Here is a 27,596-nt window from a genome sequence, read left to right on the forward strand (position 1 = left end):
TAACTAAAGAGACCCAGCTCCCTCAGCCTTTCCTCATAAGGGAGATGTTCCACTCCCTTAATCATCTCAGTAGCTCTGCGCTGGACTCTTTCAAGCACTTCCCTGTCCTTCTTGAACTGAGGGGCCCAGAACTGGACACAATACTCCAGGTGTGGCCTCACCAATGCAGAATAGAGGGGGAGGAGAACCTCTCTTGACCTACTAACCACCCCCTTTCTAATGCACCCCAGGATGCCATTGGCCTTCTTGCCACAAGGGCACATTGCTGGCTCATGGGCATCTTCTTCCTCACAGCATTTCTGCTGGATCCCTTCCCAGCCTCCTTGCTCTTCTCTGGACCTGCTCCAGCACCTCAAGCTCCTTCCTGAGCTGAGGGGCCCAGAACTGGACACAGGACTCAAGCTCTGGCCTCCCCAGAGCTGAGCACAGGGGCAGAATCCCTTCCCTGGACCTGCTGGCCACGCTCTTCCTCAGCCAGCCCAGGATGCCATTGGCCTTCTTGGCCACCTGGGCACATTGCTGGCTCATGGGCATCTTCTTGTCTACCAGGACCCCCAGGTCTCTTTCACCTCCACTGCTCTCCAGCAGCTCAGCCCCCAACCTATACTGGGACATCGTGTTGTTCTTCCCCAAATGCAAAACTCTCCACTTCCCCTTGTTGAATTTCATCATGTTTCTCCCTGCCCAACTCTCCAGCCTTGAGGAAACGGCTTGAAAACGGCTACCGGCAGCGTGCTGTGTAACCTCTCTGTTGAAGGGTTTCTACGGAGACCAATCAGCTGGGAAGGGGGCGGCACCCAGCCGGGCCACGAGGGATTTAAAGTGTCTGCCAGGAGCGGCGGCGAACAGGAGCAGGCAAACAGGAGCAGGCAAACAAACAGGAGCAGGCAAACAAACAGGAGCAGGCAAACAGGAGCAGGCGAACAGGAGCAGGCAAACAGGAGCAGGCAAACAGGAGCAGGCAAACAAACAGGAGCAGGCAAACAAACAGGAGCAGGCAAACAAACAGGAGCAGGCAAACAAACAGGAGCAGGCAAACAAACAGGAGCAGGCAAACAGGAGCAGGCAAACAGGAGCAGGCAAACAAACAGGAGCAGGCAAACAGGAGCAGGCGAACAGGAGCAGGCAAACAAACAGGAGCAGGCAAACAAACAGGAGCAGGCGAACAGGAGCAGGCAAACAAACAGGAGCAGGCAAACAGGAGCAGGCGAACAGGAGCAGGCAAACAGGAGCAGGCAAACAAACAGGAGCAGGCAAACAAACAGGAGCAGGCAAACAAACAGGAGCAGGCGAACAGGAGCAGGCAAACAGGAGCAGGCAAACAGGAGCAGGCAAACAAACAGGAGCAGGCAAACAGGAGCAGGCAAACAGGAGCAGGCAAACAGGAGCAGGCAAACAAACAGGAGCAGGCAAACAAACAGGAGCAGGCAAACAGGAGCAGGCAAACAGGAGCAGGCAAACAAACAGGAGCAGGCAAACAAACAGGAGCAGGCAAACAAACAGGAGCAGGCGAACAGGAGCAGGCAAACAGGAGCAGGCAAACAGGAGCAGGCAAACAAACAGGAGCAGGCAAACAGGAGCAGGCAAACAGGAGCAGGCAAACAAACAGGAGCAGGCAAACAAACAGGAGCAGGCAAACAAACAGGAGCAGGCGAACAGGAGCAGGCGAACAGGAGCAGGCAAACAAACAGGAGCAGGCAAACAGGAGCAGGCAAACAGGAGCAGGCAAACAGGAGCAGGCAAACAGGAGCAGGCAAACAGGCAGGTGAAGCGGCAGTTCGCGAGGCAGAGTAAGCGGGAGAGGCACGGCTAGAGATGGTTTCAAAAAAAGCAAAAACTGTTGCTGTTGAGAAGAAGAGTGTGTCCGCACAGATGGAACCCCTTAAGAGGAACAAAAAGATGGACGCAGCTGTTCAGGTATCTGGCTGCGCAGAGTGTTTAAGTCTCGTGTTAGCACCAGAGGACAGCGAAAATGGGGTCTGTGTTAGATGCGAGCAGGTCAGTGACTTGCTGAGCATGGTGGCAGAGCTTAAGGAGGAGGTGGAGAGACTGAGAAGTATTAGGGAGTGCGAAAGGGAAATTGACTGGTGGAGTCACACCCTCTCGACTGCAAAAGAGGCCATGGTCTCAAGTTGTGCCAGGGGAGATTTAGGCTGGATATCAGAAAGAATTTTTTTACGGAGAGGGGGATCAGGCATTGGAATGGGCTGCCCAGGGAAGGGGTGGATTCTCCATCCCTGGAGATATTTCCAAAGAGCCTGGATGTGGCACTCAGTGCCATGGGCTGGGAACCGCACCGGTGGATCAAGGGTTGGACTTGAGGAGCTCTGAGCTCCCTTCCAACCCAGCCAATTCTATGATTCTATGAACTCCTTCTGCTGTATAAAACTCCAAGAGAAAAAGGAGAAGTGAGCAGCTCTTCTTCCCCCCCCCCCCTCTCGGCACTTGGGCTTCAGCTCCGGGACAGAGAAGCAGCAGGAGGGACAGACCCTACGCACCCGACGGTGATAACATCTTGATTACTCCCTCCTTCTTTTCTCTGCTTAACGACTCTTCTCTCCAAAGTAACTAATTGTATAAATCCTAAATAAATCCTTTTAACTCGTTAAAATCATAAAGCCTGGTTATTTTCGTAAATTCACGCCTCGTCTGTGAGGAGTGGCTGAAATTTCCTCGCAGACAAAATATAAATAATAACTCGGATCGTCACAGGGTGTTAAAGGGTCAAGGGAAGTAGGAGCAGGGATAGGGAACGGATCAGGGGGTAAAAATGGATTAGTGCCCCTGGGTTGTTCAGGGTGTTCCCCGGAGCAAAAAACTAGGGTTTTTTTTTTCAGGGATATACTCATCCTTGGTCTCCAGTTCTTTCAGTTTCTTCAGCAGTTCCCTGAGTTGTTTGTCTCCGAGTCCCAGGTCTTTCCTTGGTTGTTGCTCTATCGCAGGCACTGATGGTGTTGACAGGTGAAGCAGAGGATTAATTGATGGCAGCTGTGGTCAAGAAGATAAATCAGGCATCGGAGGTGGACAGGAAGCAGCGGTGGCAGAGTGTTCGGGAGCCCTGGGGGGGGGTTGTCCCCAAGCCCCTCCTGCATGGGGCAGGGCTGGGGGTGTCCAGGGTGGATCCTGTCCCCCCCCCAGGGCCACCAGAGCCCCCTCGTGTCCCCCTGCCCAGCCCCAGGGCCACCAGAGCCCCCTCGTGTCCCCCTGCCCAGCCCCATCCCCCCCCCCCCCAGGACACGGGTGACCCCGGGTGACCTTAAAGTGCTTTAAAAAGCAGTGGGGAGGGGGGGGCAGGACCCCCAGGCAGAGATGGGGACCCCCGCGGTGACACAGCCACCCAAATGTCCCCTCCTGGCTCTGGGGGGGGGGTGACAGGGAGGGGGGGGCTCTGGACTTCGGGGCTCTCCCGTGTCACGAGTCGCTGCCCGGTCTCAGCCCAGCTCTGTGTCCCCTCAGCTCCCACCCCCGGGGGTGTCCCCTCTGCGCGTGTCCCCGGTGTCCCCCGTGGCGGGAGGTGCCACCCCAGCTGCCGGGCACCCACCCGATCCCAGTCAGGTGCCACTGGTGCCGAGCTGGTGGCACTGGGAGAGGCGGGGGGGCCGTTCCCAGGACTCTTATTTCTGCCTTTGGCACAAACCCCCCCTGAGGAAACCCAAAAGGGACTCCAGGGGGGACACAGGTGGCATTGTCACCCCCCCCAGACACACACGTCCCCCCCCCAGGGTGACACAGCCACCACCCCAGGACGAGGCCTCGTGTCCCCTCCACGTGTCCCCAGCACCCTGGGGAGGGGACGTGATGTGACCCCCCCCAAAACTCCCCCCCGGGCTCCCTGTCACCTCCCAAGTGTCCTGGGGTTGGGGACATTGTCCCCACGTGTCACCAGCATGGGGTGCACCAAAAAACCACCCCAAGGCCAAGGTCCCTGGTGCCAGGGGGACGGTGACAATGACTGAGGGTGGTGGCATCACTCAGGTGACAGTGACACAGCTTGGGGTGACAGTGGCACTGCCTGGGGGGTGGTGACACAGCTTGGGGTGACAGTGACAGGGCCTGGGGGGTGGTGGCATCACTCAGGTGACAGTGACACATCTTGGGGTGACAGTGGCAGGGCCTGGGGGTGGTGACAGAGCTTGAGGTGACAGTGGCACTGCCTGGGGGGTGGTGGCATCACTCAGGTGACAGTGGCACTGCCTGGAGGTGGTGACACAGCTTGGGGTGACAGTGACACAGCCTGGGGGGTGGTGGCACAGCTTGGGGTGACAGTGGCACAGCCTGGGGGGTGGTGGCATCACTCAGGTGACAGTGACAGGGCCTGAGGGGTGGTGGCATCACTCAGGTGACAGTGGCAGGGCCTGGGGGTGGTGACACGGCTCACGGGGATGGTGACACAGCCCTGAGTGGTGCAGGGGACACCAGGACCCTCCCGTGTCCCTGGCTCCATCCCTGTCACCCCGGTGCCACCAAAGGGGGATTCCCACGGGCCAGGTGTCCCCAAGGGGGGGACAACCCCCTCCTCACCCTCACTGCCACCAAAAGGGACACCAAGAGGCAGAGGAATGGCACCGGGGTCACTCCCTGCCCCGGGGCTGTCCCCAGGGGGGTGGGGGGGGGACATAGAAAAGCTGAGAGGGTCCATAAAGGAGACCCCAGGCCACCATCAGGGGGTCACTTGTCCCCAGGGAAGGGACAGGCACTGGGGGGGTGCTGGGACCACCCAGTGTCCCCTCCTTGTCCCCAACCTCTCCTCCCAAGCCCCCCCCCCCATGTCCCCTCCTCGCTGCTGCTCCAGGGACCTGGCCCTGTCCCCTGTCCCCCGTCCCTCTGTCCCTCTGTCCTCTGCCCCCTGTCCCCTGTCTCCTCCCCTCTGTCCCCTGTCCCCCTGTCCCTCTGTCCCTCTGTCCCCTCCCCTCTGTCCCCCTGTCCCCCTGTCCCCCTGTCCCTCTGTCCCCTCCCCTCTGTCCCCCTGTCCCTCTGTCCCTCTGTCCCCTCCCCTCTGTCCCCCTGTCCCCCTGTCCCCTGTCCCCGTCCCCCTTCCTCTGTCCCCTGTCCCCCTGTACCCTGTCCCCTCTGTCCCTCTGTCCCCCTGTCCCTTGTCCCTGTCCCCCCTGTCCCCTCCCCTCTGTCCCCTGTCCCCTGTCCTCTGTCTCCCTGTCCCCTGCTCTCTGTCCCCCTGTCCCCTGTCCCATGTCTTCTGTCCCCTGCTGGGAGCAAAACGGGTTTGGGGACAGCGGGACAGGGAGGTGACACCCAAGGTTTGAACTCCACTCATTAAAATAATTGCTTTTAAAAATCGACCCCCCAGGGGCTGAGGCCTCCCCACCCCTCAGCCCCGGGACCCCTCCCCACAGCCCCCCCCTCTCTATTCCCCTCTTCACCCTTCCCCTTCCCCTCCCACCATTCCCGGACGCTTCCAACGCTTCCCTCTCTCTCTGTCCTCTTCATCCCCTCCTTTCTTTTCCCAAAATCCCCCAAATTTTCCCCAAAATCCCCCAAATTCTCCCCGAACCCCCCCAGGCCCCGCCAGGCCCCGCCGCGGTGCATGACGGGATTTGTAGTTCCTCCAGCGCCGCCGCGTCACCGCCGCCCGCTGAGGGACCGTGTCCCATATCCCATCCCCGCAAAACAACGTAAAACCCAACGGGAACGGGCGGGCGGGATGGGCCGAGACGGCGTAAACGGAGGCTTCAGGGAGTTGTTTCAGAAACGTCCCGCGGCTCCGGTAACCGGGAGCGTCCTCCGTGATTTTGCGTCCCGCCGCGTATTTGGGAAGTGTCAGACGGTCCCTGGCTCTGACAGCTCCTTGACTCGGCGCGGCGCCCCCCTCCAGCTTTTTGTCCCGCCCCCTTTGCCGCTTCTGATTGGTCGGCGTGGAGCCGCCTCCCTCAGCGATTGGTCGGAGGCGCCGCCGCCTGCTCGCTGATTGGCGGATGGCGGCGGAAGGAGCTGGCGGGCGGGGGGGGGCAAGGGTGAAGGGGAGGGGGGGGGGGGGGGGGGGAAGATGGCGGCGGTGTTGGAGGTGGAGGTGGGAGCCCCCGCAGAGAGAGATGTGGAGGAGGTAGCGGGGCCGGGGGGGCTGAGGGGCTGGGGGCTCCGGGAAGGGGCGGGGAAGGGGGAGGAGGGGCCGGGGGGGCTCGGGGGGTACTGAGGGTACTGAGGGGGGGGTCTGGGGGGGTGGAATAGGGGGTGGTTGGGGGTCCCTGAGGTGATGGGGGGGGCTCTGGGGGTCCTTGGGGACAGGGGAAGGGGTTTTGGGGGTCCCTGAGGTGAGGGGGGGGGGGATCTGGGGGTCTTTGGGGCCAGGGGAAGGGGTTTTGGGTGTCCCTGAGGTGAGGGGGGGGGATCTGGGGGTCTTTGGGGACAGGGGAAGGGGTCTTGGGGGTCTTTGGGGACAGGGGAAGGGGTTTGGGGGTCCCTGAGGTGAGGGGGGGGTCCTTGGGGCCAGGGGAAGGGGTTTTGGGGGTCTTTGGGGCCAGGGGAAGGGGTTTTGGGGGTCTTTGGGGACAGGGGAAGGGGTTTGGGGGTCCCTGAGGTGATGGGGGGGCTCTGGGGGTCCTTGGGGCCAGGGGAAGGGGTTTTGGGGGTCCTTTAGTACAGGGGAAGGGACTTTGGGGGTCCCTGAGGTAAGGGGGCGGGTTCTGAGGAGTCCTGGGGTAGGAGAAGGGGGTTTGGGGGTCCCTGAGGTGAGGGGGATATTGGGGGCCCTGGGGACCAGGGGAAGGGACCTTGGGGTCCCTGAGGTGAGAGGGGAGTCCTGGGGTAGGAGAAGGGGGTTTGGGGGTCCCTGAGGTGAGAGGGGGGTCTGGAGAGCCCTGGGGCAGGAGAAAGGGGTTTGGGGGTCCCTGAGGTGAGAGGGGGACATTGGGGGTCCTTGGGGCCAGGGGGTCGTGGGGAGGCCCTGAGGTAGAGGGGTTGGGGGGAGAAGCCTGGGGCAGGGGGAGGGATATTGGGGGTCCCTGGGGGAGTGATGTTGGGGTTCCCTGGGACAGGGGGGGATCTGGGGGTCCCTGGGGCAGGAGGAGAGATATTGGGGGTCCCTGGGGCAGGGATATTGGGGTCCCTGGGGCAGGGAAGGATCTGGGGGTCCCTGGGGCAGGGTGAGGAAAATTGGGGGTCCCTGGGACAGAGGGGGGGATGTTGGGGGTCCCTGGGATAGGGGGGGATCTGGGGGTCCCTGGGACAGGGATATTGGGGTCCCTAGGGCAGGAGGAGGAATATTGGGGTTCCCTGGGACAGGGGAGGATCTGGGGGTCCCTGGGACAGGGACAGGGATATTGGGGGTCCCTGGGACAGGGGGGGGATCTGGGGGTCCCTGGGACAGGGGGGGGATCTGGGGGTCCCTGGGGCAGGGAAGGATCTGGGGGTCCCTGGGGCAGTGATGTTGGGGTTCCCTGGGACAGGGGGAGGAAAATTGGGGGTCCCTGGGACAGGAGGGGGGATGTTGGGGGTCCCTGGGACAGGGATATTGGGGTCCCTGGGGCAGGGGGTGATCTGGGGTCCCTGGAACAGGAGGAGAGATATTGGGGGTCCCTGGGACAGGGATATTGGGGTCCCTGGGGCAGGGGGTGATCTGGGGTCCCTGGAACAGGAGGAGAGATATTGGGGGTCCCTGGGACAGAGGGGGGGATGTTGGGGGTCCCTGGGATAGGGGGAGAGAAATTGGGGGTCCCTGGGACAGGGGGGGGGATGTTGGGGGTCCCTGGGGGGGTCTGGAGAGTCCATGGGACAAGAGTGGGGGGGACATTGGGGGTCTCCAGGTTCAGGGGTTTGGGGGCTTTTCCCAGGAGGGCTTTGGGGTCCCCTTGGGGTTCAGGGGGGTCTGGAGGAGACTTTGGGGAGCATGGAGGGGGGGGGAAAGCTGGAAAAGCCCCCCCAGGAGGAGGGAATTTGCATTTTGGAGAATCCAGGAGCAGGATGGGGAGATCCCAAATAACCCCCCCCTGGCAGCCACTGGGGATTTTTAGGGATTTTCCTGAAAAAATTGGCATTTTGCTTCAGAATTCCTTAAAAACACCAAACCTTTTTTTTTTTTTTTTTTTTTTTGGGGGGGGGAAAGGGTTGGAATTGTGGAGTTTGGAGGAGGAGGGGGGGGGGGAAGAGGAGGATTTTAGGATTCCACCCCAAATCCCCTCCCCCAGCCCCTGGTGGAGTTGCTGTTGGGTTTATTTGAAGTGGATTTGGTTTATTTTAAGTTGATTTGGTTTATTTTAAGTTCTTCACCGAGGGATTTGGAGGTGGTTTGGGGTTTTTTGGGTTTTTTTTTTTATTCTCTTTTTGAACGGGGAGTTTGAGGAATTCTGGAACCAGGAGGCCTCCTGCCAACCTTCCCTGCTGGGATTTCAAGTGGCTTAGAAGGACACAGCCACACTCCTTCAAAAAAAAAAAGGAAAAAAAAAGGGAAAACCTGAACTTTCTGAGCCTCAAAAATTAAATCTTTGGGTTTGAGCCCCCCGGAGAGGGGGGGGAGGAGGAGGAGGAGCCCCAAAATGGGACAGAAAGCCCCAGATTGACCTTTTTTGGAGACCTGGGGAGGGTTTGGAGGTTTAATTTGGTTCCTCCAGGTGGGACAAAAACTGGGGTGGTGGTGATTATGGAGCCATTGGGTCAGGCAGAGCCTTTCTGCTCCTCCCTGGGGGTTTTCTGAGCAGAATTCCTCAGCTTTTCACCCAAAACCTTCCCTCTTCCCAAAACAGGGAACTCTCAGGAACTTTTCCCTCCCAGAGGGCTCAGTTTGTGCCTGCTGGGAGGTGAGGGAAGAAAAACTGAGGGTGAGGAAGGTGCCCACCAAGCCCCAGGTCCCCTCTGTGCCTGCCAGGTGTTTGGGTTTCATTTTTTTGGGGCCAAAACTCCAGGGTTTGGGACCTCTGGGTTGGTCTGGAGCTGGGAATAAAAAGCCCCAAGGATTTCTGGTGATTTCCCAACCTTCTCCTCATCCCCTGCCTGGGTCAAGAGAAAGGAAAAAAAAAAGGGTCAGGGGGGTTTGGTTCTGCCTGAGGCTCCTGTTGTCTCCTTCCTACAAGAAATGGGGGATTCTGGGCTTCCAGCTTAAAATAAATGAGGTTTTTTTGCATTCTCTAAGTGATTTTCCCCACCCTGGTGGTGGGGGGTGAGAGATTTGGGGTGGTTTTGGGGGGATTTAATCCCCTGCATTAGACTTTGGTCATGGAGATCCCAATCTTCTGAGTTCTGGAGGAGACAGAAGGTAGAGAACTCCAAATTCCTGGGGTTTATTGAGTTTGGTTTGGTTTTTTTTTTTTTTAAAAAAAAAAAAAAGGATTTTTGAGAGTTGTGGAGCAGTTCCTGTGGTGGCAGCAGCAGCAGCTTCAGGTCCTCCTGGGGCTTGTCCTGCCCTGCAGGATAAAGGTGGATAAAGGGGTTGGAGAGGGATGAAAAGGGGCAGGAAAGCCACCCAAAACCTGGGATAAACAGGAGGAGAGCACCCCGAGCTGGGAGGAGTGGGAACACTCCCCAGGTGCCTCCTGGAACAGGGATTTCCCATCACTCTGCAGTTTTAGACCCAAACCCAGGTTTATTTGGGGTCTTCCTTGAGTTTTCCTTTCTCTGAATCTTCCTCTGGATCTTCCTCTGGGTCCTTTCTCTGGGTCCTTTCTCTGGGTCCTTTCTCTGGGTCCTTTCTCTGGGTCCTTTCTCTGGGTCCTTTCTCTGGGTCCTTCTCTGGATCTTCCCCTGGATCCTCCCCTGGATCCTCCCCTGGATCCTCCCCTGGATCCTCCTCTGGATCTTTTTTTGGATCTTTTTCTGGATCTTTCCCTGGGTCCTTTCCCTGGATCTTTCCCTGGGTCCTTTCCCTGGATCCTTCTCTGGATCTTTGGATCCTCCTCTGGGTCTCTCTCTGGATCTTCCCCTGGATCCCTCTCTGGGTCCCTCTCTGGATCCTCCTCTGGATCTCTGGATCCTTCTCTGGATCTTCCTCTGGATTTTTCCCTGGATCCTCCCCTGGATCTTTTTCTGGATCTTTTTCTGGATCTTTTTCTGGATCCTTTCCCTGGGTCCTTTCCCTGGATCTTTCCCTGGGTCCTTTCTCTGGGTCCTTTCTCTGGATCCTCCTCTGGATCTCTGGATCCTCCTCTGGATCCTCCTCTGGGTCCCTCTCTGGGTCCTTCTCTGGATCTTTGGATCTTCCTCTGGGTCCTTTCTCTGGGTCCCTCTCTGGGTCCCTCTCTGGGTCCCTCTCTGGATCCTCCTCTGGATCTCTGGATCCTCCCCTGGATCCTCCCCTGGATCCTCCCCTGGATCCTCCCCTGGATCCTCCCCTGGATCTTCCCCTGGATCTTCCCCTGGATCTTCCCCTGGATCTTCCCCTGGGTCCTTTCCCTGGGTCCTTTCCCTGGGTCCTTTCCCTGGGTCCTTTCTCTGGATCCTTCTCTGGATCCTTCTCTGGATCCTTCTCTGGATCTTTGGATCCTCCTCTGGGTCTCTCTCTGGATCTTCCCCTGGATCCTTCTCTGGGTCCCTCTCTGGATCCTCCTCTGGATCTCTGGATTCTTCTCTGGATCTTCCTCTGGATCCTCCCCTGGATCTTTTTCTGGATCTTTTTCTGGATCTTTTTCTGGATCCTTTCCCTGGGTCCTTTCCCTGGGTCCTTTCCCTGGGTCCTTTCCCTGGATCTTTCCCTGGATCTTTCCCTGGGTCCTTTCTCTGGGTCCTTTCTCTGGATCCTCCTCTGGATCTCTGGATCCTCCTCTGGATCCTCCTCTGGGTCCCTCTCTGGGTCCTTCTCTGGATCTTTGGATCTTCCTCTGGGTCCTTTCTCTGGGTCCCTCTCTGGGTCCCTCTCTGGATCCTCCTCTGGATCTCTGGATCCTCCCCTGGATCCTCCCCTGGATCCTCCCCTGGATCTTCCCCTGGATCTTTCCCTGGGTCCTTTCCCTGGGTCCTTTCCCTGGGTCCTTTCCCTGGGTCCTTTCTCTGGATCCTTCTCTGGATCCTTCTCTGGATCTTTGGATCCCTCTCTGGATCCCTCTCTGGATCTTTCTCTGGATCTTTCTCTGGGTCCTTTCTCTGGATCCTTTCTCTGAGTCCTTTCTCTGGATCTTCCTCTGGGTCCTTTCTCTGGGCCCTTTCTCTGGATCTTTGGATCCTTCTCTGGGTCCTTCTCTGGGTCCTCTGGATCCTTCTCTGGATCTTTGGATTATTTTCTGGATCTTCCTTTGGATCTTTCTCTGGCTTCTTTCTTCTTTGATTCTTTTTTGGGGCTTCCCTTTGGGCTTCTCTTTGCTTTCCTTTGCTTCTTCTGGAGCCTGGGATTCCCTGGAATCTCCCAAGTGGTGTTTCCCTCTCTTCCCAGCCCCCCTCAACCTCTCCCTCAGCTCCCAACCCCACTCCATGAAGTTCTCAGGAGCTCTGGGGAATCCAGGGAAGTTCAGGGCCTGAGGGGAAAATTCTCTTGGATGCCAAAGATTCCTGGGGGAGGAGCCCTGGCTGGGAGCTGCCAGCAGCATCTCCTCAGGGGGTTGGGAGAAGAATTTGGGGAATTTTCCTTGGTTTGCCAGAAGAATTGGGAGGAGATGTTGAAGGGGAGAGGCTGAGGAGCATTCCCAGGAGGATGGCTTTGATTTCCTCACATTCAGGGCAGGTGCTGAGGTTTGGGAGGGGAAGCAGGGACCAAAAGGATCCCTTTTGGGAGCAGAAGACCTGGAGGAGATCCAGGGAATCCCCACTCTGCCTCCTGGAGCTGCTGCTTCACAATTCCCTCAGGGATCTGCACAGCTCGGAGCTTCTCCCCCCTCAGCACTGAGGTTTTGGGGTGAAACCTCAGCTGGGGGTGATGCTGCCACCCATCTCCCCCCCTTTTCCTCACCCTGGGAGGAGCTGAGGAGCTGCCCTCGTGTCCCCAGGGTTGAAACTTCCATTCCTGGGAAGGTGGAGCCCATTCCTGGGAAGGTGGAGCCCATTCCTGGGAAGGTGAAGCCCATTCCTGGGAAGGTGAAGCCCATTCCTGGGAAGGTGGAGCCCATTCCTGGGAAGGTGAAGCCCATTCCTGGGAAGGTGGAGCCCATTCCTGCCACAGCAAAATCCTTGCTGGCTCCAGAGGGACCAAATTCCCTCCTGGGGAGAAGGTTGGGGGGGAACTGAGGCTCTGGGGGCTCCTCACCCACTGCCCCAAACCTGAGTTTTGGGGGCACTGGGGGGGAGGAGTTGTTGGGGGAAGAGTTTTTTTGTGCCACTGGAGATCCTGCTGGGATTTGGGGCTTTGGATACCTCCTCCTGGAGAGGTGGAAAATGGGATGGATCCACCCTCAGGGGGTTGGGGTGACCCCTGTCTGGGGTTGGGGGCCTGGAGAGGAGGCCTCGTGGAGTTCAAGAGGGCCAAGGGCAAGGTCCTGTCCCTGGGGTGGGACAATCCCAAGGAAAAATCCAGGAGAAAGGGTGGAGAAGGACCTGGGGAGGTTGGGGGAGGAGAAGCTCAAGGGGAGGCATCAACCCTTTGGGGTTGTTCAGCCTGGAGAAGACAAAGCCTTGGGGAAACCTTGGAGACCTGGAATACCCCATCTCCAGTCCTTCAGCAAAAGTCTGGGGAGAAACTTCAACAAATCGAATACTAAAACTTATTTTTTTTTTAATTTTTCCCTGATTCTCCCTGAAAAATCTTTTTTTTTGGCTCTTCTGGGGCTGGGGCAGAGCTTTGGCTGCAGGAAATCCCAGGCTGGGGTTGGTCCTTTTGGGGTTGATCGTTTTGGGGTTGGTCCTTTTGGGGTTGGTCCTTTTGGGGTTGATCCTTTTGGGGTTTGTCTTTTTGAGGTTGATCCTTTTGAGGTTGATCCTTTTGGGGTTGGTCCTTTTGGGGTTGATCCTTTTGGGGTTTGTCTTTTTGAGGTTGATCCTTTTGGGGTTGATGCTTTTGGGGTTCATCCTTTTGGGGTTTGTCCTTTTGGGGCTTGTCCTTTTGGGGTTTGTCCTTTTGAGGTTGATCCTCTTGGGGTTGATGCTTTTGGGGTTTGTCCTTTTGGGGTTTGTCCTTTTGGGGTTTGTCCTCTTAGGGTTGATCCTCTTAGGGTTGATCCTCTTGGGGTTGTTCCTCCTGCTCCCCACCTCCTGTGCCTGATTTCTTGATTGATTTCCTGGTTTTTTTCCCTTTTTTTCCTTTGTCCCCAGGTCGATCTGTCACACTTGTCCCCAGAGGAGAGGTGGAGGTGAGTCTGGGAGGGGCATGACCCCAAAGTCCTGGCAGGAGAGGAGAGGAGCAGCTCGTGGAGAAGTGTGGGATGGTTGATTTTTATCACTTCCACCTCTTTTGGGGTTTTTTTGGGGTTTTTTTTTGGCCAAGCTCAGCCATGCAGCCCCTCCTTGGGTGAGGATGGTGCTGGTGGCTCCAAAACTGGGCTGAGAGGAGGAACTGAAGGTTGGGGGACACTTGTGAAGAGACTTTCTCTCCATCTTCATGAGTTCAGGTGTTTTCTCAAGAATTTTCCAGACTTTTGGTGTTCAGTTTTGGACAAGAAGGACATGGAGGGGTTGGGAGAGTGTCCAGAGAAGGGCAGGGGAGCTGGGGAAGAGTCTGGAGAGGCAGGAGAAGGGGCTGGAGAACATGGAGGAGGTTCTGGAGAGCATGGAGGAGGTTCTGGAGAGCATGGAGAAGGTTCTGGAGAGCATGGAGGAGGTTCTGGAGAGCATGGAGAAGGTTCTGGAGAGCATGGAGAAGGTTCTGGAGAAGTTGTGAGGAGCATCTGAGGCACCCAAGGGTGTTCTGCCTGCAGCAAAGGAGGCTGAGGGTTGGGGAACACTCGTGGGGGGAGTGCTCCATGTGTTCAGGTGTTTTCCCAAGTGTTTTCCAGCTTTTTGGTGGAAAAGAAGGACATGGAGGGGCTGGAGAGTGTCCAGAGAAGGGAATGGAGCTGGGGAAGGGGCTGGAGCAGAAGGAGAAGGTCTGGAGGGCAATGAGGAGGTTCTGGAGAAGATGGAGAAGGAGTTGGAGAGGAAGGAGGAGCTGGAGAACAGGAATAAAGGTCTGGAGAACATGGGGAAGGTTGTGGAAAGCATGGAGAAGGTTTGGAGAAGATGGAGAAGGGTTTGGAGCACAAGGAGAAGGTCTGGGGAGCAAGGAGGAGGGACTGGAGAAGATGGAGAAGGGGCTGGAGAGGAAGGAGGAGGTTGTGGAGAACATGGGGAAGGGTCTGGAGAAGATGGAGAAGGTTGTGGAGAAGTTGTGAGGAGCATCTGAGGGCCCTGTGGGTGCTGATCCTGGAGCAGAGGAGGCTGAGGGGAGACCTTGTGGCTCTCTGCAACCCCCTGAGAGGAGGTTGGAGCCAGGGGGGGTCGGGCTCTGCTCCCAAGGAACAAGGGATGGGACAAGAGGAACTTTTGGCACAACTCAAGTGGTGCCAGGGGAGGTTTGGGTTGGAGCTGGGGAAGAATTTCTCCCTGGAAAGGGTTGTCAGGGCCTGGCCCAGGCTGCCCAGGGCAGGGCTGGAGTCCCCATCATCCCTGGAGGGGTTTCAGACCCTGGGGATGTGGGGATGAGGGACATGGGATGGGGGTGAGGTCAGAGTTGGGTTCCACGATCCCAAAGTTTTTTCCCAACCAGAAGGATTTTGTGGTGGAGTCCCCATCATCCCTGGAGGGGTTTCAGACCCTAGGGATGTTGGGATGAGGGACATGGGGTCAGGGTTGGGTTCCATGATCCCAAAGGTTTTTCCCAAGCAGAAGGATTTTATGGTGCAGTCCCCATCCTCCCTGGAGGGTTCCCAATCAATCCCTGGAGCTTTGGTGCTGGGGGGGCAGTGGTGTCCCGGGCAGTGGTGTGGGGGGCGGGGGGGATGGCTGGGTGATCTCCAAGGGTTTTTCCAAGGTGAGGATTCCCTGCTCCTGGTCCTGGCAGGGTGGAACACGCCCGGATGCACGCCAAGCACCGGGGCCACGAGGCCATGCACGCCGAGATGGTCCTGATCCTCATTGCCACCCTGGTGGTGGCCCAGCTCCTCCTGGTCCAGTGGAAGCAGAGACACCCCCGTTCCTACAACGTGAGTCTTCCCCCAAACCAGACCCCCCTGGCCTTGGGAATCCCTTCCCTGGCCTTGGGAATCCCTTCCCTGGCCTTGGGAATCTCTTCCCTGGCCTTGGGAATCCCTTCCCTGGCCTTGGGAATCCCTTCCCCGGCCTTGGGAATCCCTTCCCTGGCCTTGGGAATCCCTTCCCTGGCCTTGGGAATCCCTTCCCTGGCCTTGGGAATCCCTTCCCTGGCCTTGGGAATCCCTTCCTCAACCTTGGGAGTCCCTTCCCCAGCCTTGGGAGTCCCTTCCCCAGCTTTGGGAATCCCTTCCCTAGCCTTGGGAATCCCTTCCTCAACCTTGGGATTCCCCTCCCCAGCTTTGGGATTCCCCTCCCCAGCCTTGGGAATCCCTTCTCCAGCCTTGGGAATCCCTTCCTTGGCCTTGGGAATCCCTTCCCCAGTCTTGGGAATCCCTTCTCCAGTCTTGGGAATCCCTTCCCTGGCCTTGGGAATCCCTTCCCTGGCCTTGGGAATCCCTTCCCAGCCTTGGGATTCCCCTTCCCAGCCTTGGGAATCCCTTCCCTGGCCTTGGGAATCCCTTCCCCAGTCTTGGGAATCCCTTCTCCAGTCTTGGGAATCCCTTCCCCAGCCTTGGGAATCCCTTCCCCAGGATCAGGGATGAGGGCAGATGGCACTCAGAGGCCTCAGACTTCTGGGTTTAGAGCAGAAGTTGGACTTGAGGCTCTTCAAGGTCTTCTCCAACCCTTGGGATCCCATCTCCTGAGGGTCTCACTCCAAGGGAATTGGTATTTTTCTTCCCTGGAAACCTTCAAGATGGGATTGGGGGGGGTGTGGGCCAAGCTGCTCTGCTTGAAGGTGGCCCTGGTGACCTTGAAAGGTCCTTCCAGCCCAAACCCTTCTGCCAGTCCATGATTTTGCCTGCTGGAACTTTGCATTTAAGGGTTTCTGCCTCGTTATTCCCTCCCCCACCATCCTCACTCTGACTTTCTCCACATAATTAACATTCCCAGGAAATAGCCCAGACCTTCTCCAGGAACCCCAATCCCAACCTCTTGGCTTGTCCCTTCCAGGAACCCCAATCCCAACTTTTCCCTCCATGAACCTCAATCCCAACCTCTTGGTTTGTCCCGTCCAAGAACCCCAATCCCAACTTTTCCCTCCAGGAACCCCAATCCCAACCTCTTGGTTTGTTCCTTCCAGGAACCCCAATCCCAACTTTTCCCTCCAGGAACCCCAATCCCAACCTCTTGGTTTTTCCCTTTCAGGAATCCCAATCCCAACTTTTCCCTCCAGGAATCCCAATCCCAACCTCTTGGTTTTTCTCTTTCAGGAATCCCAGTCCCAACCTCTTGTTTTTTTTCTGCCAGGAACCCCAATCCCAACCTCTTGGTTTGTTCCTTCCAGGAATCCCAATCCCAATTTTTCCCTCCAGGAACCTTAATCCCAACCTCTTGGTTTTTCCCTTTCAGGAATCCCAATCCCAACCTCTTGGTTTGTTCCTTCCAGGAACCCCAATCCCAGCCTCTTGGTTTTTTCCCTCCAGGAACCCCAATCCCAACCTCTTGGTTTTTTCCCTCCAGGAATCCCAATCCCAACCTCTTGGTTTGTCCCAGGAATCCCAATCCCAACCTCTTGGTTTGTCCCTTCCAGGAACCCCAATCCCAACTTTTCCCTCCATGAACCCCAATCCCAACCTCTTGGTTTGTTCCCTCCAAGAATCCCAACCCCAACCTCTTGGTTTGCTCCTTCCAGGAACCCCAATCCCAACCTCTTGGTTTGTCCCTTCCAGGAACCCCAATCCCAACTTTTCCCTCCAGGAATCCCAATCCCAACCTCTTAGTTTTTCTCTTTCAGGAATCCCAATCCCAACCTCTTGGTTTGTCCCAGGAATCCCAGTCCCAACCTCTTGTTTTTTTCCTGCCAGGAATCCCAATCCCAACCTCTTGATTTGTCCCTTCCGGGAACCCCAATCCCAACTTTTCCCTCCAGGAATCCCAATCCCAACCTCTTGGTTTGTCCCTTCCCCAATCCCAACTTTTCCCTCCAGGAATCCCAATCCCAACCTCTTGGTTTTTTCCCTCCAGGAACCCCAATCCCAACTTTTCCCTCCAGGAATCCCAATCCCAACCTCTTGGTTTTTTCCCTCCAGGAACCCCAATCCCAACCTCTTGGTTTGTTCCTTCCAGGAACCCCAATCCCAGCCTCTTGGTTTTTCCCTTTCAGGAACCCCAATCCCAACCTCTTGGTTTCTCCCAGGAATCCCAATCCCAACCTCTTGTTTTTTTTCTGCCAGGAACCCCAATCCCAACCTCTTGGTTTGTCCCCTCCAGGAACCCCAATCCCAACCTCTTGGTTTTTCCCAAGAACCCCAATCCCAACCTCTTGTTTTCTTCCCTCTTGGGAAGAGCCAGAGGGGAGCCCAGAGCCTTCTGCTCCATCCTGAGGTGTCTGTGGGTGCTTTATTTGAGGTGGAAAAGGTTCAATTCCCACTCCTGAGGTGGATCAGTTCCTGTGGATCCCTCTGGAGATGTTTCCTGCTCCCACTTCTGCTCCTTTTCCCCCCAAAGATGGAACCTGGCTGCTGCCTCCCACTCCCTGTCTCTGTTCCTTGGGTGCCAAAGTCCAAACTTCCCGAGGTTCCTGGTGCCTCCCATGGATCTCAGGAGCTTTCTGGTGGTTGCTGAGTGGCCACCCAGGTCCCAGTGCCCCCTCCCTGTGTCCCTGCAGATGGTGACCCTCTTCCAGATGTGGGTGGTGCCCCTGTATTTCACCATCAAGCTGAACTGGTGGCGGTTCCTGGTCATCTGGGTCCTCTTCTCAGCTGTCACAGCTTTTGTCACCTTCAGGGCCACACGAAAGCCTCTGGTCCAGACCACCCCCAGGTGAGGAGGGGTCTGCTCGGGGTGGTGGTGCCCACTCCTGAGGAGCTGCTCCTGCCTTCAGCTTGGCTCGGGGAGAGGGCCTGAGGGGTCGGTACTGGGACCGGTGTTGTTCAATATCTTCATCAATGACTTGGATGAGGGTATGGAATGTCCCCTCAGCAAGTTTGCTGATGACACTAAGCTGGGAGGAGTGGCTGACACACCAGAAGGCTGTGCTGCCATTCAGAGAGACTTAGACAGGCTGGAGAGTTGGGCAGGGAGAAACATGATGAAATTCAACAAGGGGAAGTGGAGAGTTTTGCATTTGGGGAAGAACAACACGATGTCCCAGTATAGGTTGGGGGCTGAGCTGCTGGAGAGCAGTGTAGGTGAAAGAGACCTGGGGGTCCTGGTAGACAAGAAGATGCCCATGAGCCAGCAATGTGCCCTTGTGGCCAAGAAGGCCAATGGCATCCTGGGGTGCATTAGAAAGGGGGTGGTTAGTAGGTCAAGAGAGGTTCTCCTCCCCCTCTATTCTGCATTGGTGAGGCCACACCTGGAGTATTGTGTCCAGTTCTGGGCCCCTCAGTTCAAGAAGGACAGGGAAGTGCTTGAAAGAGTCCAGCGCAGAGCTACTGAGATGATTAAGGGAGTGGAACATCTCCCTTATGAGGAAAGGCTGAGGGAGCTGGGTCTCTTTAGTTTGGAGAAAAGGAGACTGAGGGGTGACCTCATCAATGTTTTCAAATATGTAAGGGGTGAGTGTCAGGGAGATGGAGTTAGGCTTTTCTCAGTGGTGACCAGTGATAGGACAAGGGGTAATGGGTGTAAATTGGAGCACAGGAGGTTCAAGTTGAATATCAGAAAAAATTTTTTTACTGTAAGGGTGACAGAGCCCTGGAACAGGCTGCCCAGGGGGGTTGTGGAGTCTCCTTCACTGGAGACATTCAAAACCCACCTGGACACGTTCCTAGGGGATGGACTCTAGGGGGCCCTGCTCTGGCAGGGGGTTGGACTAGATGATCTTTCCAGGTCCCTTCCAACCCCTAGGATTCTAGGATTCTATGATTCTATTATTCTCTGAGGCCTTTCCCAACCTTTGGAGATCCCAAGCTTCCCAGTTTGGAAAAGCAGGACCATGGTGGTGGCCAAGGTGGAGCTGGAATGAGGAGATTTCAGAGTGCTGGGTGGGTGAAGGGTCTGCAGGCACCATCCAAGGTTGGGAGGACAAGTTCTCCAGGTGCCTTCAGGAGAAACAGAAGTGGTGGGATGGGTTTCTTCTTCTTCCCAGGTTGGTTTATAAATGGTTCCTCCTGATCTACAAGATCAGCTACGCCACTGGGATCGTGGGGTACATGGCAGTCATGTTCACCCTCTTTGGGCTCAACTTATTGTTCAGGTGAGTCAGTCCTGGGGTCCTGCTCCCAGGACAGGTGGGAGGAGGTGTTGGGTCAGGAGAACCTCAATGGGAGGCACCAAACCCCCCCTGTCCTGGGCTGTGTCACCAGCAGGAGGTTGGGTTGGGTGGAATGATGGGGTTGGGTTGGGTGGAATGGTGGGGATGGGATAGGATGGGATGGGATGGGCTGGGATGGGATGGATTGGGTTGGGTTGGGATGGGTTGGGTTGGGTTGGGATGGATTGGGCTGGGTTGGGTTGGGTGGAATGGTTGGGATGAGTTGGGTTGGGTTGGGTTGGGATGGGATGGGATGGATTGGGCTGGGTTGGGTTGGGTTGGGTGGAATGGTTGGGATGGGTTGGGTTGGGATGGATTGGGTTGGGTGGAATGGTTGGGATGGGTTGGGATGGATTGGGTTGGGTTGGGATGGGATGGGTGGAATGGTGGGGATGGGATGGAATTGGTTGGGTTGGGATGTGATGGGTTGAGTGAAATGGTTGAGAGGAGGTGAGGAGGGTTGGGTGGAATGGTAGGGATGGGATGGGTTGGGATGAGATGGGATGGGTGGAATGGTAGGGATGGGATAGGTTGGGTTGAGTTGAGTTGGATTGGGATGGGTTGGGTTGGGTGGAATGGTGGGGATGGGATGGGATGGGTTGGGTGGAATGATAGGGATGGGTTGTGTTGGATTGGGTTGGGTGGAATGGTGGGGATGGGAAAGGATGGGTTGGGATGGGATGGGTTGGGATGGCTTGGGTTGGTTGGAATGGGTTGGGATGGGTTGGTTGGGATGGGCTGGGTTGGTTGGGATGGGATGGGATGGGATGGGATGGGCTGGGTTGGAAGGGACTTTGCAGATGCTCTGAGTTTGTCTGGGCAGGGACACCTCCCCCCAGCAGAGGTGGCTCCAACCCCATCCAAGCTGGGCTGAGCCCCTGCCAGGGCTGGAGGTTTGGAGGTGTTGGGTGAGGAGAAGCTCCCCGGGAGGCACCAAACCCCCCGTGTCCTGGGCTGCATCCCCAGCAGTGTGAGCAGCAGGGCCAGGGAGGGGATTGTCCCCTCTGCTCTGCCCCGCTCTGGGGAGACCCCCCTGGGGTAAAGCTGGGTCCAGCTCTGGGGTCCCCAGCAGCAGGAGGACACGGAGCTGCTGGAACCAGTGCAGAGGAGGTGATGGAGCTGCTGGGAGGGCTGGAGAGGGGACAGAGAGAGAGGGAGGGGGGAGAGGAAGGGAAAGAGAGAAAGAGAGGGAAAAAGGGAAAAGAGAAAAAGAAAGGGAAAAGAGAAAGAAAGAGGAAAAGGAGAAAGAAAAGGAAAGAGAGAAAAAAAGGGAAAGAGAAAAAGAAAGGGAAAAAGAGGAAGGGAGAAAGGAGAAAGAAAGAGAAAAAGAAAGGGAAAAAAAAAAGAAAGGGAAAGAGAAAGAAAGGGGAAAAGAGAAAGAAAGGGAAAAAAAAAGAAAGGGAAAAAGGAGAAAGGGAAGGAGAGAAAGGGAAAGAGAAAGAAAGGGAAAGAGAAAAAGAATGGAAAGAGAAGAAAGAGAAAAAGAGAAAGGGAAAGTGAGAAAGAAAGGGAAAGAGAAAGGGAAAGGGATAAAGAAAGGGAAAAAGGAGAAAGAAAAGGGAAGGAGAGAAAGGGAGAAAGGAGAAAGAAAGAGAAAAAAAAGGGAAAGAGAAGGGAAAGGGGAAAGGAAGAAAGAGAAAAAGAAAAAGAGAAAAAGGAAAAAGAGGAAGGGAAAGAAAAAAGGGAAAGAAAGAAAGGGAGAGAAAGAAAGGGAAAAAGAGAGAAAAAGGAAAAAGAAAAAGAAAGAAAGGGAAAGAGAAAGGGAGAGAAAGAAAGGGAAAAAGAAGAAAGAGAAAAAGGGGAAGAAAGAGAAAAAGAGAAAGAGAAAGAGAAGGTTGTGGGGAGCCCTTGGAGCAGCTCCCAGTGCCTGAAGGGGCTCCAGGAAAGCTGGGGAGGGACTTTGGGCAAGGGCCTGGAGGGAGGTGCCAAGGAGAGATGGTTTCAAAGTGGAAGAGGGGAGCTGGAGAGGAGCTGGGAGGGAGAAGTGAGGGTGGGGAGAGCCTGGGAGAGGTTTCCTGGAGAAGCTGTGGGTGGTGGGAATGTTGGAGTTGAGGTTGGGTGGGGTTGGAGCCCCCTGGGCTGGGGGAGGGGTCCCTGGGGGATCCTAAGGGTCCCTTCCCACCCATCCCAGTCTGGGATTCCCCATGAGCAGAGCTGCAGAAGGTGGGGGGGTCACTTGGGGCTGCTCTGGAGGTTCCAGGGGGTCTGTGCCACGGGCTGGGTGTCCCCCCCCAGCACCCAGGTTTGGGGTGGGCTGGATGGGACCTTCCAATCCCACCCCTTCCCAGGTTGCTCCCAGCCCCTGTCCCACATTTTTGGGGTTCTTCCCTTTGTAGAATCAAACCAGAGGATGCCATGGACTTTGGGATCTCCCTCCTCTTCTATGGGCTCTACTATGGGGTGCTGGAGAGGGACTTTGCTGAGATGTGTGCTGACTACATGGCCTCCACCATTGGGGTGAGCTTCACGGGGTCCCCAGGGCTGTGTCACCACCCCATGAGCCATGACACTGTCACCACAAGCTGTGTCCCCATCCCCCAGGCAGTGCCACTGTCACCCCAAGCTGTGTCACCACCCCCCAGGCAGGGCCACTGTCACCCCAAGCTGTGCCACTGTCACCTGAGTGATGCCACCACCCCCCAGGCTGTGTCACTGCCACTCCAAGATCTGTCACCACCCCCCAGGCAGTGCCACTGTCACTCCAAGCTCTGTCACCACCCCCCAGGCCCTGCCACTGTCACCTGAGTGATGCCACCACCCCCAGTCATTGTCACTGTCCCCCTGGCACCAGGGACCTTGGCCTTGGGGTGGTTTTTTGGTGCACCCCATGCTGGTGACACGTGGGGACAATGTCCCCAACCCCAGGACACTTGGGAGGTGACAGGGAGCCTGGGGGGGTTTCGAGGGGGGGGGGTCACAGCACGTCCCCTCCCCAGGGTGCTGGGGACACGTGGAGGGGTGATATTCCTCTGTGTCCCTTTTGGTGGCAGTGAGGGTGAGGAGGGGGTTGTCCCCCCCTTGGGGACACCTGGCCGGTGGGAATCCCCCTTTGGTGGCACCGGGGTGACAGGGATGGAGCCAGGGACACGGGAGGGTCCTGGTGTCCCCTGCACCACTCAGGGCTGTGTCACCACCCCCCAGGCAGTGCCACTGTCACCTGAGTGATGCCACCACCCCCCAGGCAGTGTCACTGTCACCCCAAGCCGTGTCACGACCCCCCAGGCCTTGCCACTGTCACCCCAAGCTGTGTCACCACCCCCCAGGCCCTGCCACTGTCACCCCAAGCTGTGCCACTGTCACCTGAGTGATGCCACCACCCCCAGTCATTGTCACTGTCCCCCTGGCACCAGAGACCTTGACCTTGGGGGTGGCTTTTTTGGTGCACCCCATGCTGGTGACACGTGGGGACAATGTCCCCAACCCCAGGACACTTGGGAGGTGACAGGGAGCCTGGGGGTGGAGGGGTTCACAACACATCCCCTCCCCAGGGGTGCTGGGCACAGATGGAGGGGTGACATTCCTCTGTGTCCCTTTTGGTGGCAGTGAGGGTCAGGAGGGGGTTGTCCCCAGCAGGGAGGTGACAGTGACAACTCCTGGGGGTGACCCTGGGCCACCCCTCACCCAACATCTCCTCACCCCCCTTTCCCTCCTTTCCCTCAGCTCTAGACCCAGCACCAAGTTTTTTAACCCCAAAACGAAGCTGAGGGTGGGCTCCCCAGGTCCCCAGCCAGGGGGGAGGAGGTGTCCCAGTTGTCCCAGTTGTCCCAGTGTCCCCTTTGTCCCCAGTTCTACAGTGCCTCGGGGATGCCCACCAAGCACCTCTCCGACAGCGTCTGCGCCGTCTGTGGGCAGCAAATCTTTGTGGATGTCAACGAGGAGGGGATCATAGAGAACACCTATCGCCTCTCCTGCAACCACGTGTATCCTCCTCCTGGCCTGGCAACCCCCACAACTCCACACACCCCCCAAAAAACCCCAAAACCCAACAAAAATCCCGTTTCTTGCACTCCCGGGGATGTTCCGGTGCCCCGTTTAGGGTCGGTTTGCCCCCAAAAATCCTCCCCGTGGCTCCAGGTTCTTCCTTCCCCACCCCAGGACTTCTTCTGGTGACACCTCTGGGGCTCCACTTGGGTTGGGAACTGGGAATTTCTCCTCAGGGAGAGGGATCAGCCTCCCTCTGGGTGGCTCCAGGGCTTTTTGGGGTGGAGGGAGGGGTTCCAAGTGGTGACCAAGAGGTGGAGGGGGTTGTGGCCCTGGGGGCTTCCAGAGGAAATGTCAAGGCTGAGAGGAGGAAATTCCCAGGCCTCAGGGAGGATTTGGGTGAGGTTGGAGCTCTCCCAGCCCCAAAAACCTTTGGGATCCTGGAACCCAACCCTGACCCCATCCCCACTGTCCCATGTCCCTCATCCCCACATCCCCAGGGTCTGAAACCTCTCTAGGAATGGGGACTCCACCACAAAATCCTGGTTGGGAAAAACCTTTGGGATCATGGAACCCAACCCTGACCCCATCCCCACTGTCCATGTCCCTCATCCCCACATCCCCAGGGTCTGAAACCCCTCCAGGGATGATGGGGACTCCACCACAAAATCCTTCCCCACCCCAGAACTTCTTCTGGTGACACCTCTGGGGCTCCACTTGGGTTGGGAACTGGGAATTTCTCCTCAGGGAGAGGGATCAGCCTCCCTCTGGGTGGCTCCAGGGCTTTTTTTGGGGGGGGGTTCCAAGGGGGTGGAGGGGGTTGTGGCCCCAAAGGAAATGTCAAGGCTGAGAGGAGGAAATTCCCAGGCCTCAGGGAGGATTTGGGTGAGGTTGGAGCTTTCCCAGCCCCAAAAACCTTTGGGATCAGTGAACCCAACCCTGACCCCATCCCCACTGTCCATGTCCCTCATCCCCACATCCCCAGGGACTGGAAACCTCTTTAGGAATGGGGACTCCACCAAAAAATCCTGGTTGGGAAAAACCTTTGGGATCCTGGAACCCAACCCTGACCCCATCCCCACTGTCCCATGTCCCTCATCCCCACATCAGGCTCTGAAACCCCTCCAGGGATGGTGATTCCATCACTGTTCCTAGAAATTTCTCCTGATCTCCAACCCAAACCTCCCCTGGCACCACTTGAGTTGTGCCAAAAGTTCCTCTTGTCCCATCCCTTGTTCCTTGGGAGCAGAGCCCGACCCCCCCTGGCTCCAACCTCCTCTCAGGGGGTTGCAGAGAGCCACAAGGTCTCCCCTGAGCCTCCTCTGCTCCAGGATCAGCACCCACAGGGCCCTCAGATGCTCCTCACAACTTCTCCACAACCTTCTCCATCTTCTCCACAACCTCCTCCTTCCTCTTCAGCCCCTTCTCCATCTTCTCCAGCCCGTTCCTTGCTCCCCAGACCTTCTTGTGTTCCAGAACCTTCTCCATGCTCTCCAAACTTTCTCCATGCTCTCCAGACCCTTCCCCATGTTCTCCAAACCTCCTCCATGTTCTCCAGCTCCTCCTTTTTCTTCTCCCCCTCCTCCTCCTTGCTCCCCAGACATTCTCCTTGTGCTCCAGCCCCTTCTCCATGTTCTTCAAACCTTCTCCAGGCTCTCCAAACCTTCCCCATGTTCTCCAAACCTTCTCCATCTTCTCTAGCTCCTCCTTTTTCCTCTCCACCTCCTCCTCCTTGCTCCCCAGCCCTTCTCCTTGTGCTCCAGAAATTTCTCCATGTTCCCCAAACCTTCTCCTTGCTCTCCACAACCTTCCCCATGTTCTCCAGAACCTTCCCCATGTTCTCCAAACCTTCTCCATGTTCTCCAGCTCCTCCTCCTTGCTCCCCAGACCTTCTCCTTGTGCTCCAGAACCTTCTCCATGTTCTCCAGCTCCTCCTCCTTGCTCCCCAGACCTTCTCCTTGTGCTCCAGCCCCTTCTCCATGTTCTTCAAACCTTCTCCATGCTCTCCAAACCTTCCCCGTGTTCTCCAAACCTTCTCCATCTTCTCCAGCTCCTCCTTTTTCCTCTCCACCTCCTCCTCCTTGCTCCCCAGACCTTCTCCTTGTGCTCCAGAACCTTCTCCATGTTCTCCAAGACTTCCCCATGTTCTCCAACCCCTTCCCCATGCCCTCCAGCTCCTTCTCCTTGTCCTCCAACCCCTTCCCCATGCTCCCCAGCCCCTTCCCCATGCTCCCCAGCCCCTTCCCCATGCTCTCCACCCCCTTCTCCTTGTTCTCCAGCCCCTTCCAGAGCTCCGTTCTCCCCCTCCCCCACTCCCACCCCCACCACACTTCCCCTTAACCACCCCCTCCTCAGATTCCACGAGTTCTGTATCCGTGGCTGGTGCATTGTTGGGAAGAAGCAGACGTGTCCCTACTGCAAGGAGAAGGTGGATCTCAAGAGGATGTTCAGTAACCCGTATCCTTTCTCCTGGGGGGCACCCAGCACCCTGCCAGGGGGGTGCTCAGCACCACCTCTGCCCCTTCCCCCCCCCACTCCAAAACTGCAAAGGGGGGGAGAGGGATTTGGGCTCCAAGCTCCATCCAGGTTCTGGTTTTCCACCTCTGGATGGAGCTGGGTTTGTGGGTGTCCCATGGGGGGATCCCCAGGGACACCTGGTGGGGTTGCACCCCTGAAGCACCTTCTGGAGGTGGGGGCTGTGCATGGGCACCCACCCTGGGCAGGGTCATGGACACCCAGACTGGGATGGCCTGGAAGGACCTTCAGGATCCCCCAGGGACACCCTCCAGCCCCATCCAACCTTCCCTGAGACATTCCCACCACCCACAGCTTCTCCAGGAAACCTCTCCCAGGCTCTCCCCACCCTCACTTCTCCCTCCCAGCTCCTCTCCAGCTCCCCTCTTCCACTTTGAAACCATCTCTCCTTGGCACCTCCCTCCAGGCCCTTGCCCAAAGTCCCTCCCCAGCTTTCCTGGAGCCCCTTCAGGCACTGGGAGCTGCTCCAAGGGCTCCCCACAACCTTCTCCTTCTCTTTTCTGTTTGTTTCTCTTTTTCCTTTTTCTTTTCCTTTTTTCTTCTCTCCTTTCTTCTTTTCCTTTTCCTTTTCTTTTTCTTTTTCTTTTTCTTTTTCTTTTTCTTTTTCTTTTTCTTTTTCTTTTTCTTTTTCTTTTTCTTTTTCTTTTTCTTTTTCTTTTTCTTTTTCTTTTTCTTTTTCTTTTTCTTTTTCTTTTTCTTTTTCTTTTTCTTTTTCTTTTTCCCTTTCCTTTCCTTTCCTTTCCTTTCCTTTCCTTTCCTTTCCTTTCCTTTCCTTTCCTTTCCTTTCCTTTCCTTTCCTTTCCTTTCCTCTTTCCTCTTTCCTCTTTCCTCTTTCCTCTTTCCTCTTTCCTCTTTCCTCTTTCCTCTTTCCTCTTTCCTCTTTCCTCTTTCCTCTTTCCTCTTTCCTCTTTCCTCTTTCCTCTTTCCTCTTTCCTCTTTCCTCTTTCCTCTTTCCTCTTTCCTCTTTCCTTTTTCCTTTCCTCCCATCCCCATCATTCCACTCAACCCATCCCAGCTCCTGCTGGTGACACAGCCCAGGACAGGGATGATTTGGGGGATTTTCTGCCTCCCCTTGAGTTTCTCCTCAGCTCAGCTCAGCTCAGCTCAGGGCTGGGTGCGTGTGGGTGTCCCCACCCTGGATGTGGGGTTTGGGGGTCTCCTGGGTGCTGTCCCCCCACGTCCTGGTGTCTCTTTAACCCTCGGTGTCCCAGCTGGGAACGTCCCCACGTCATGTACGGGCAGCTGCTGGACTGGCTGCGGTACCTGGTGGCCTGGCAGCCGGTGATCATCGGCATGGTGCAGGGCATCAACTACGTCCTGGGGCTGGAGTAAGGGACAGGAGGGGACAGCCAGCAGAGGACACGTCCCCCGGGGCAGGGGGGGACACACGGCCCTGGACGGGGGAACCCTGCGGCCACGCTCCTGTCACCTCTCTCGGGGGACCTGGGAGGCCTCCTGAGGTGGCCCCGGGGCTGAGGGGTGGGGAGGCCTCAGCCCCTGGGGGGGGGGGGCGTTTTTTAAAAGCAATTATTTTAATGAGTGGAGTTCAAACCTTTCTGTGTCCCCTCCCCGTCCCGCTGTCCCCAAACTGGGAGAATTTGGGGGATTTTGGGGAAAGGAAAGGAGGAGATGAAGAAGAGAGAGAGCGAGGGAAGTGTTGGAAGGGTCAGGAGGGGGAGAAGGGGGAGGGGGGGCTGTGGGGAGGGGTCCCGGGACTGAGGGGTGGGGAGGCCTCAGCCCCTGGGGGGGCGATTTTTAAAAGCAATTATTTTAATGAGTGGAGTTCAAACCTTTCTGTGTCCCCTCCCCGTCCCGCTGTCCCCAAACCCGGGAGAATTTGGGGGATTTTGGG

General features: G+C 56.7%; 2 protein-coding genes and 1 long non-coding RNA gene across 6 annotated transcripts; 2 read left to right on the plus strand and 1 right to left on the minus strand.

The window, feature by feature from the left end:
• Window positions 1-5,981: 5,981 nt before the first annotated feature.
• On the plus strand, window positions 5,982-27,283 carry RNF121 (ring finger protein 121). Of its 4 annotated transcripts, none has more exons than XM_071732659.1 (9): window positions 5,982-6,058; window positions 13,117-13,154; window positions 14,840-14,981; window positions 17,699-17,853; window positions 19,124-19,231; window positions 21,625-21,745; window positions 23,075-23,208; window positions 25,565-25,681; window positions 26,951-27,283. In XM_071732659.1, exons 1-9 carry the CDS (start codon window positions 6,002-6,004, stop codon window positions 27,027-27,029), a joined length of 951 nt encoding a protein of 316 aa, XP_071588760.1. In that variant the 5' UTR covers window positions 5,982-6,001; the 3' UTR covers window positions 27,030-27,283. The 4 variants fall into 4 exon arrangements, with proteins under 4 accessions (XP_071588760.1, XP_071588757.1, XP_071588759.1 ...); XM_071732656.1 differs by having other exon boundaries at window positions 25,565-25,666; window positions 26,956-27,283; XM_071732658.1 differs by having other exon boundaries at window positions 5,989-6,058; window positions 14,810-14,981; window positions 25,565-25,666; window positions 26,956-27,283.
• On the minus strand, window positions 9,530-12,020 carry LOC139790854 (S-antigen protein-like). Its single transcript, XM_071732655.1, has 2 exons — window positions 11,822-12,020; window positions 9,530-11,145 (listed from the first exon to the last, which is right to left on the minus strand). The coding sequence occupies exons 1-2, from the start codon at window positions 12,018-12,020 to the stop codon at window positions 9,530-9,532; spliced, it is 1,815 nt and encodes a 604-aa protein (XP_071588756.1).
• On the plus strand, window positions 13,762-14,126 carry LOC139790857 (uncharacterized). Its single transcript, XR_011723684.1, has 2 exons — window positions 13,762-13,906; window positions 13,988-14,126. It is a non-coding gene; the product is annotated as an uncharacterized lncRNA (long non-coding RNA).
• Window positions 27,284-27,596: the final 313 nt, after the last annotated feature.

Source organism: Heliangelus exortis, unplaced genomic scaffold (genome assembly GCF_036169615.1).
Source record: "Heliangelus exortis unplaced genomic scaffold, bHelExo1.hap1 Scaffold_283, whole genome shotgun sequence".
NCBI classification, from domain to species: domain Eukaryota; kingdom Metazoa; phylum Chordata; class Aves; order Apodiformes; family Trochilidae; genus Heliangelus; species Heliangelus exortis.

Bases quoted from the DNA above. Each gene is read 5' to 3' on its own strand.
- RNF121 (XM_071732656.1), top strand. From the start codon at position 6,002: ATGGCGGCGGTGTTGGAGGTGGAGGTGGGAGCCCCCGCAGAGAGAGAT. The intron at 21,746-23,074 runs GTGAGCTTCACG...CTTTGTCCCCAG, and splicing joins ACATGGCCTCCACCATTGGG to TTCTACAGTGCCTCGGGGAT. The intron at 25,667-26,955 runs GTATCCTTTCTC...TCGGTGTCCCAG, and splicing joins AAGAGGATGTTCAGTAACCC to CTGGGAACGTCCCCACGTCA.
- LOC139790854 (XM_071732655.1), bottom strand. From the start codon at position 12,020: ATGGGCTCCACCTTCCCAGGAATGGGCTTCACCTTCCCAGGAATGGGC. The intron at 11,146-11,821 runs GTGAGGAAAAGG...AATAATCCAAAG, and splicing joins GCTCCTCAGCTCCTCCCAGG to ATCCAGAGAAGGATCCAGAG.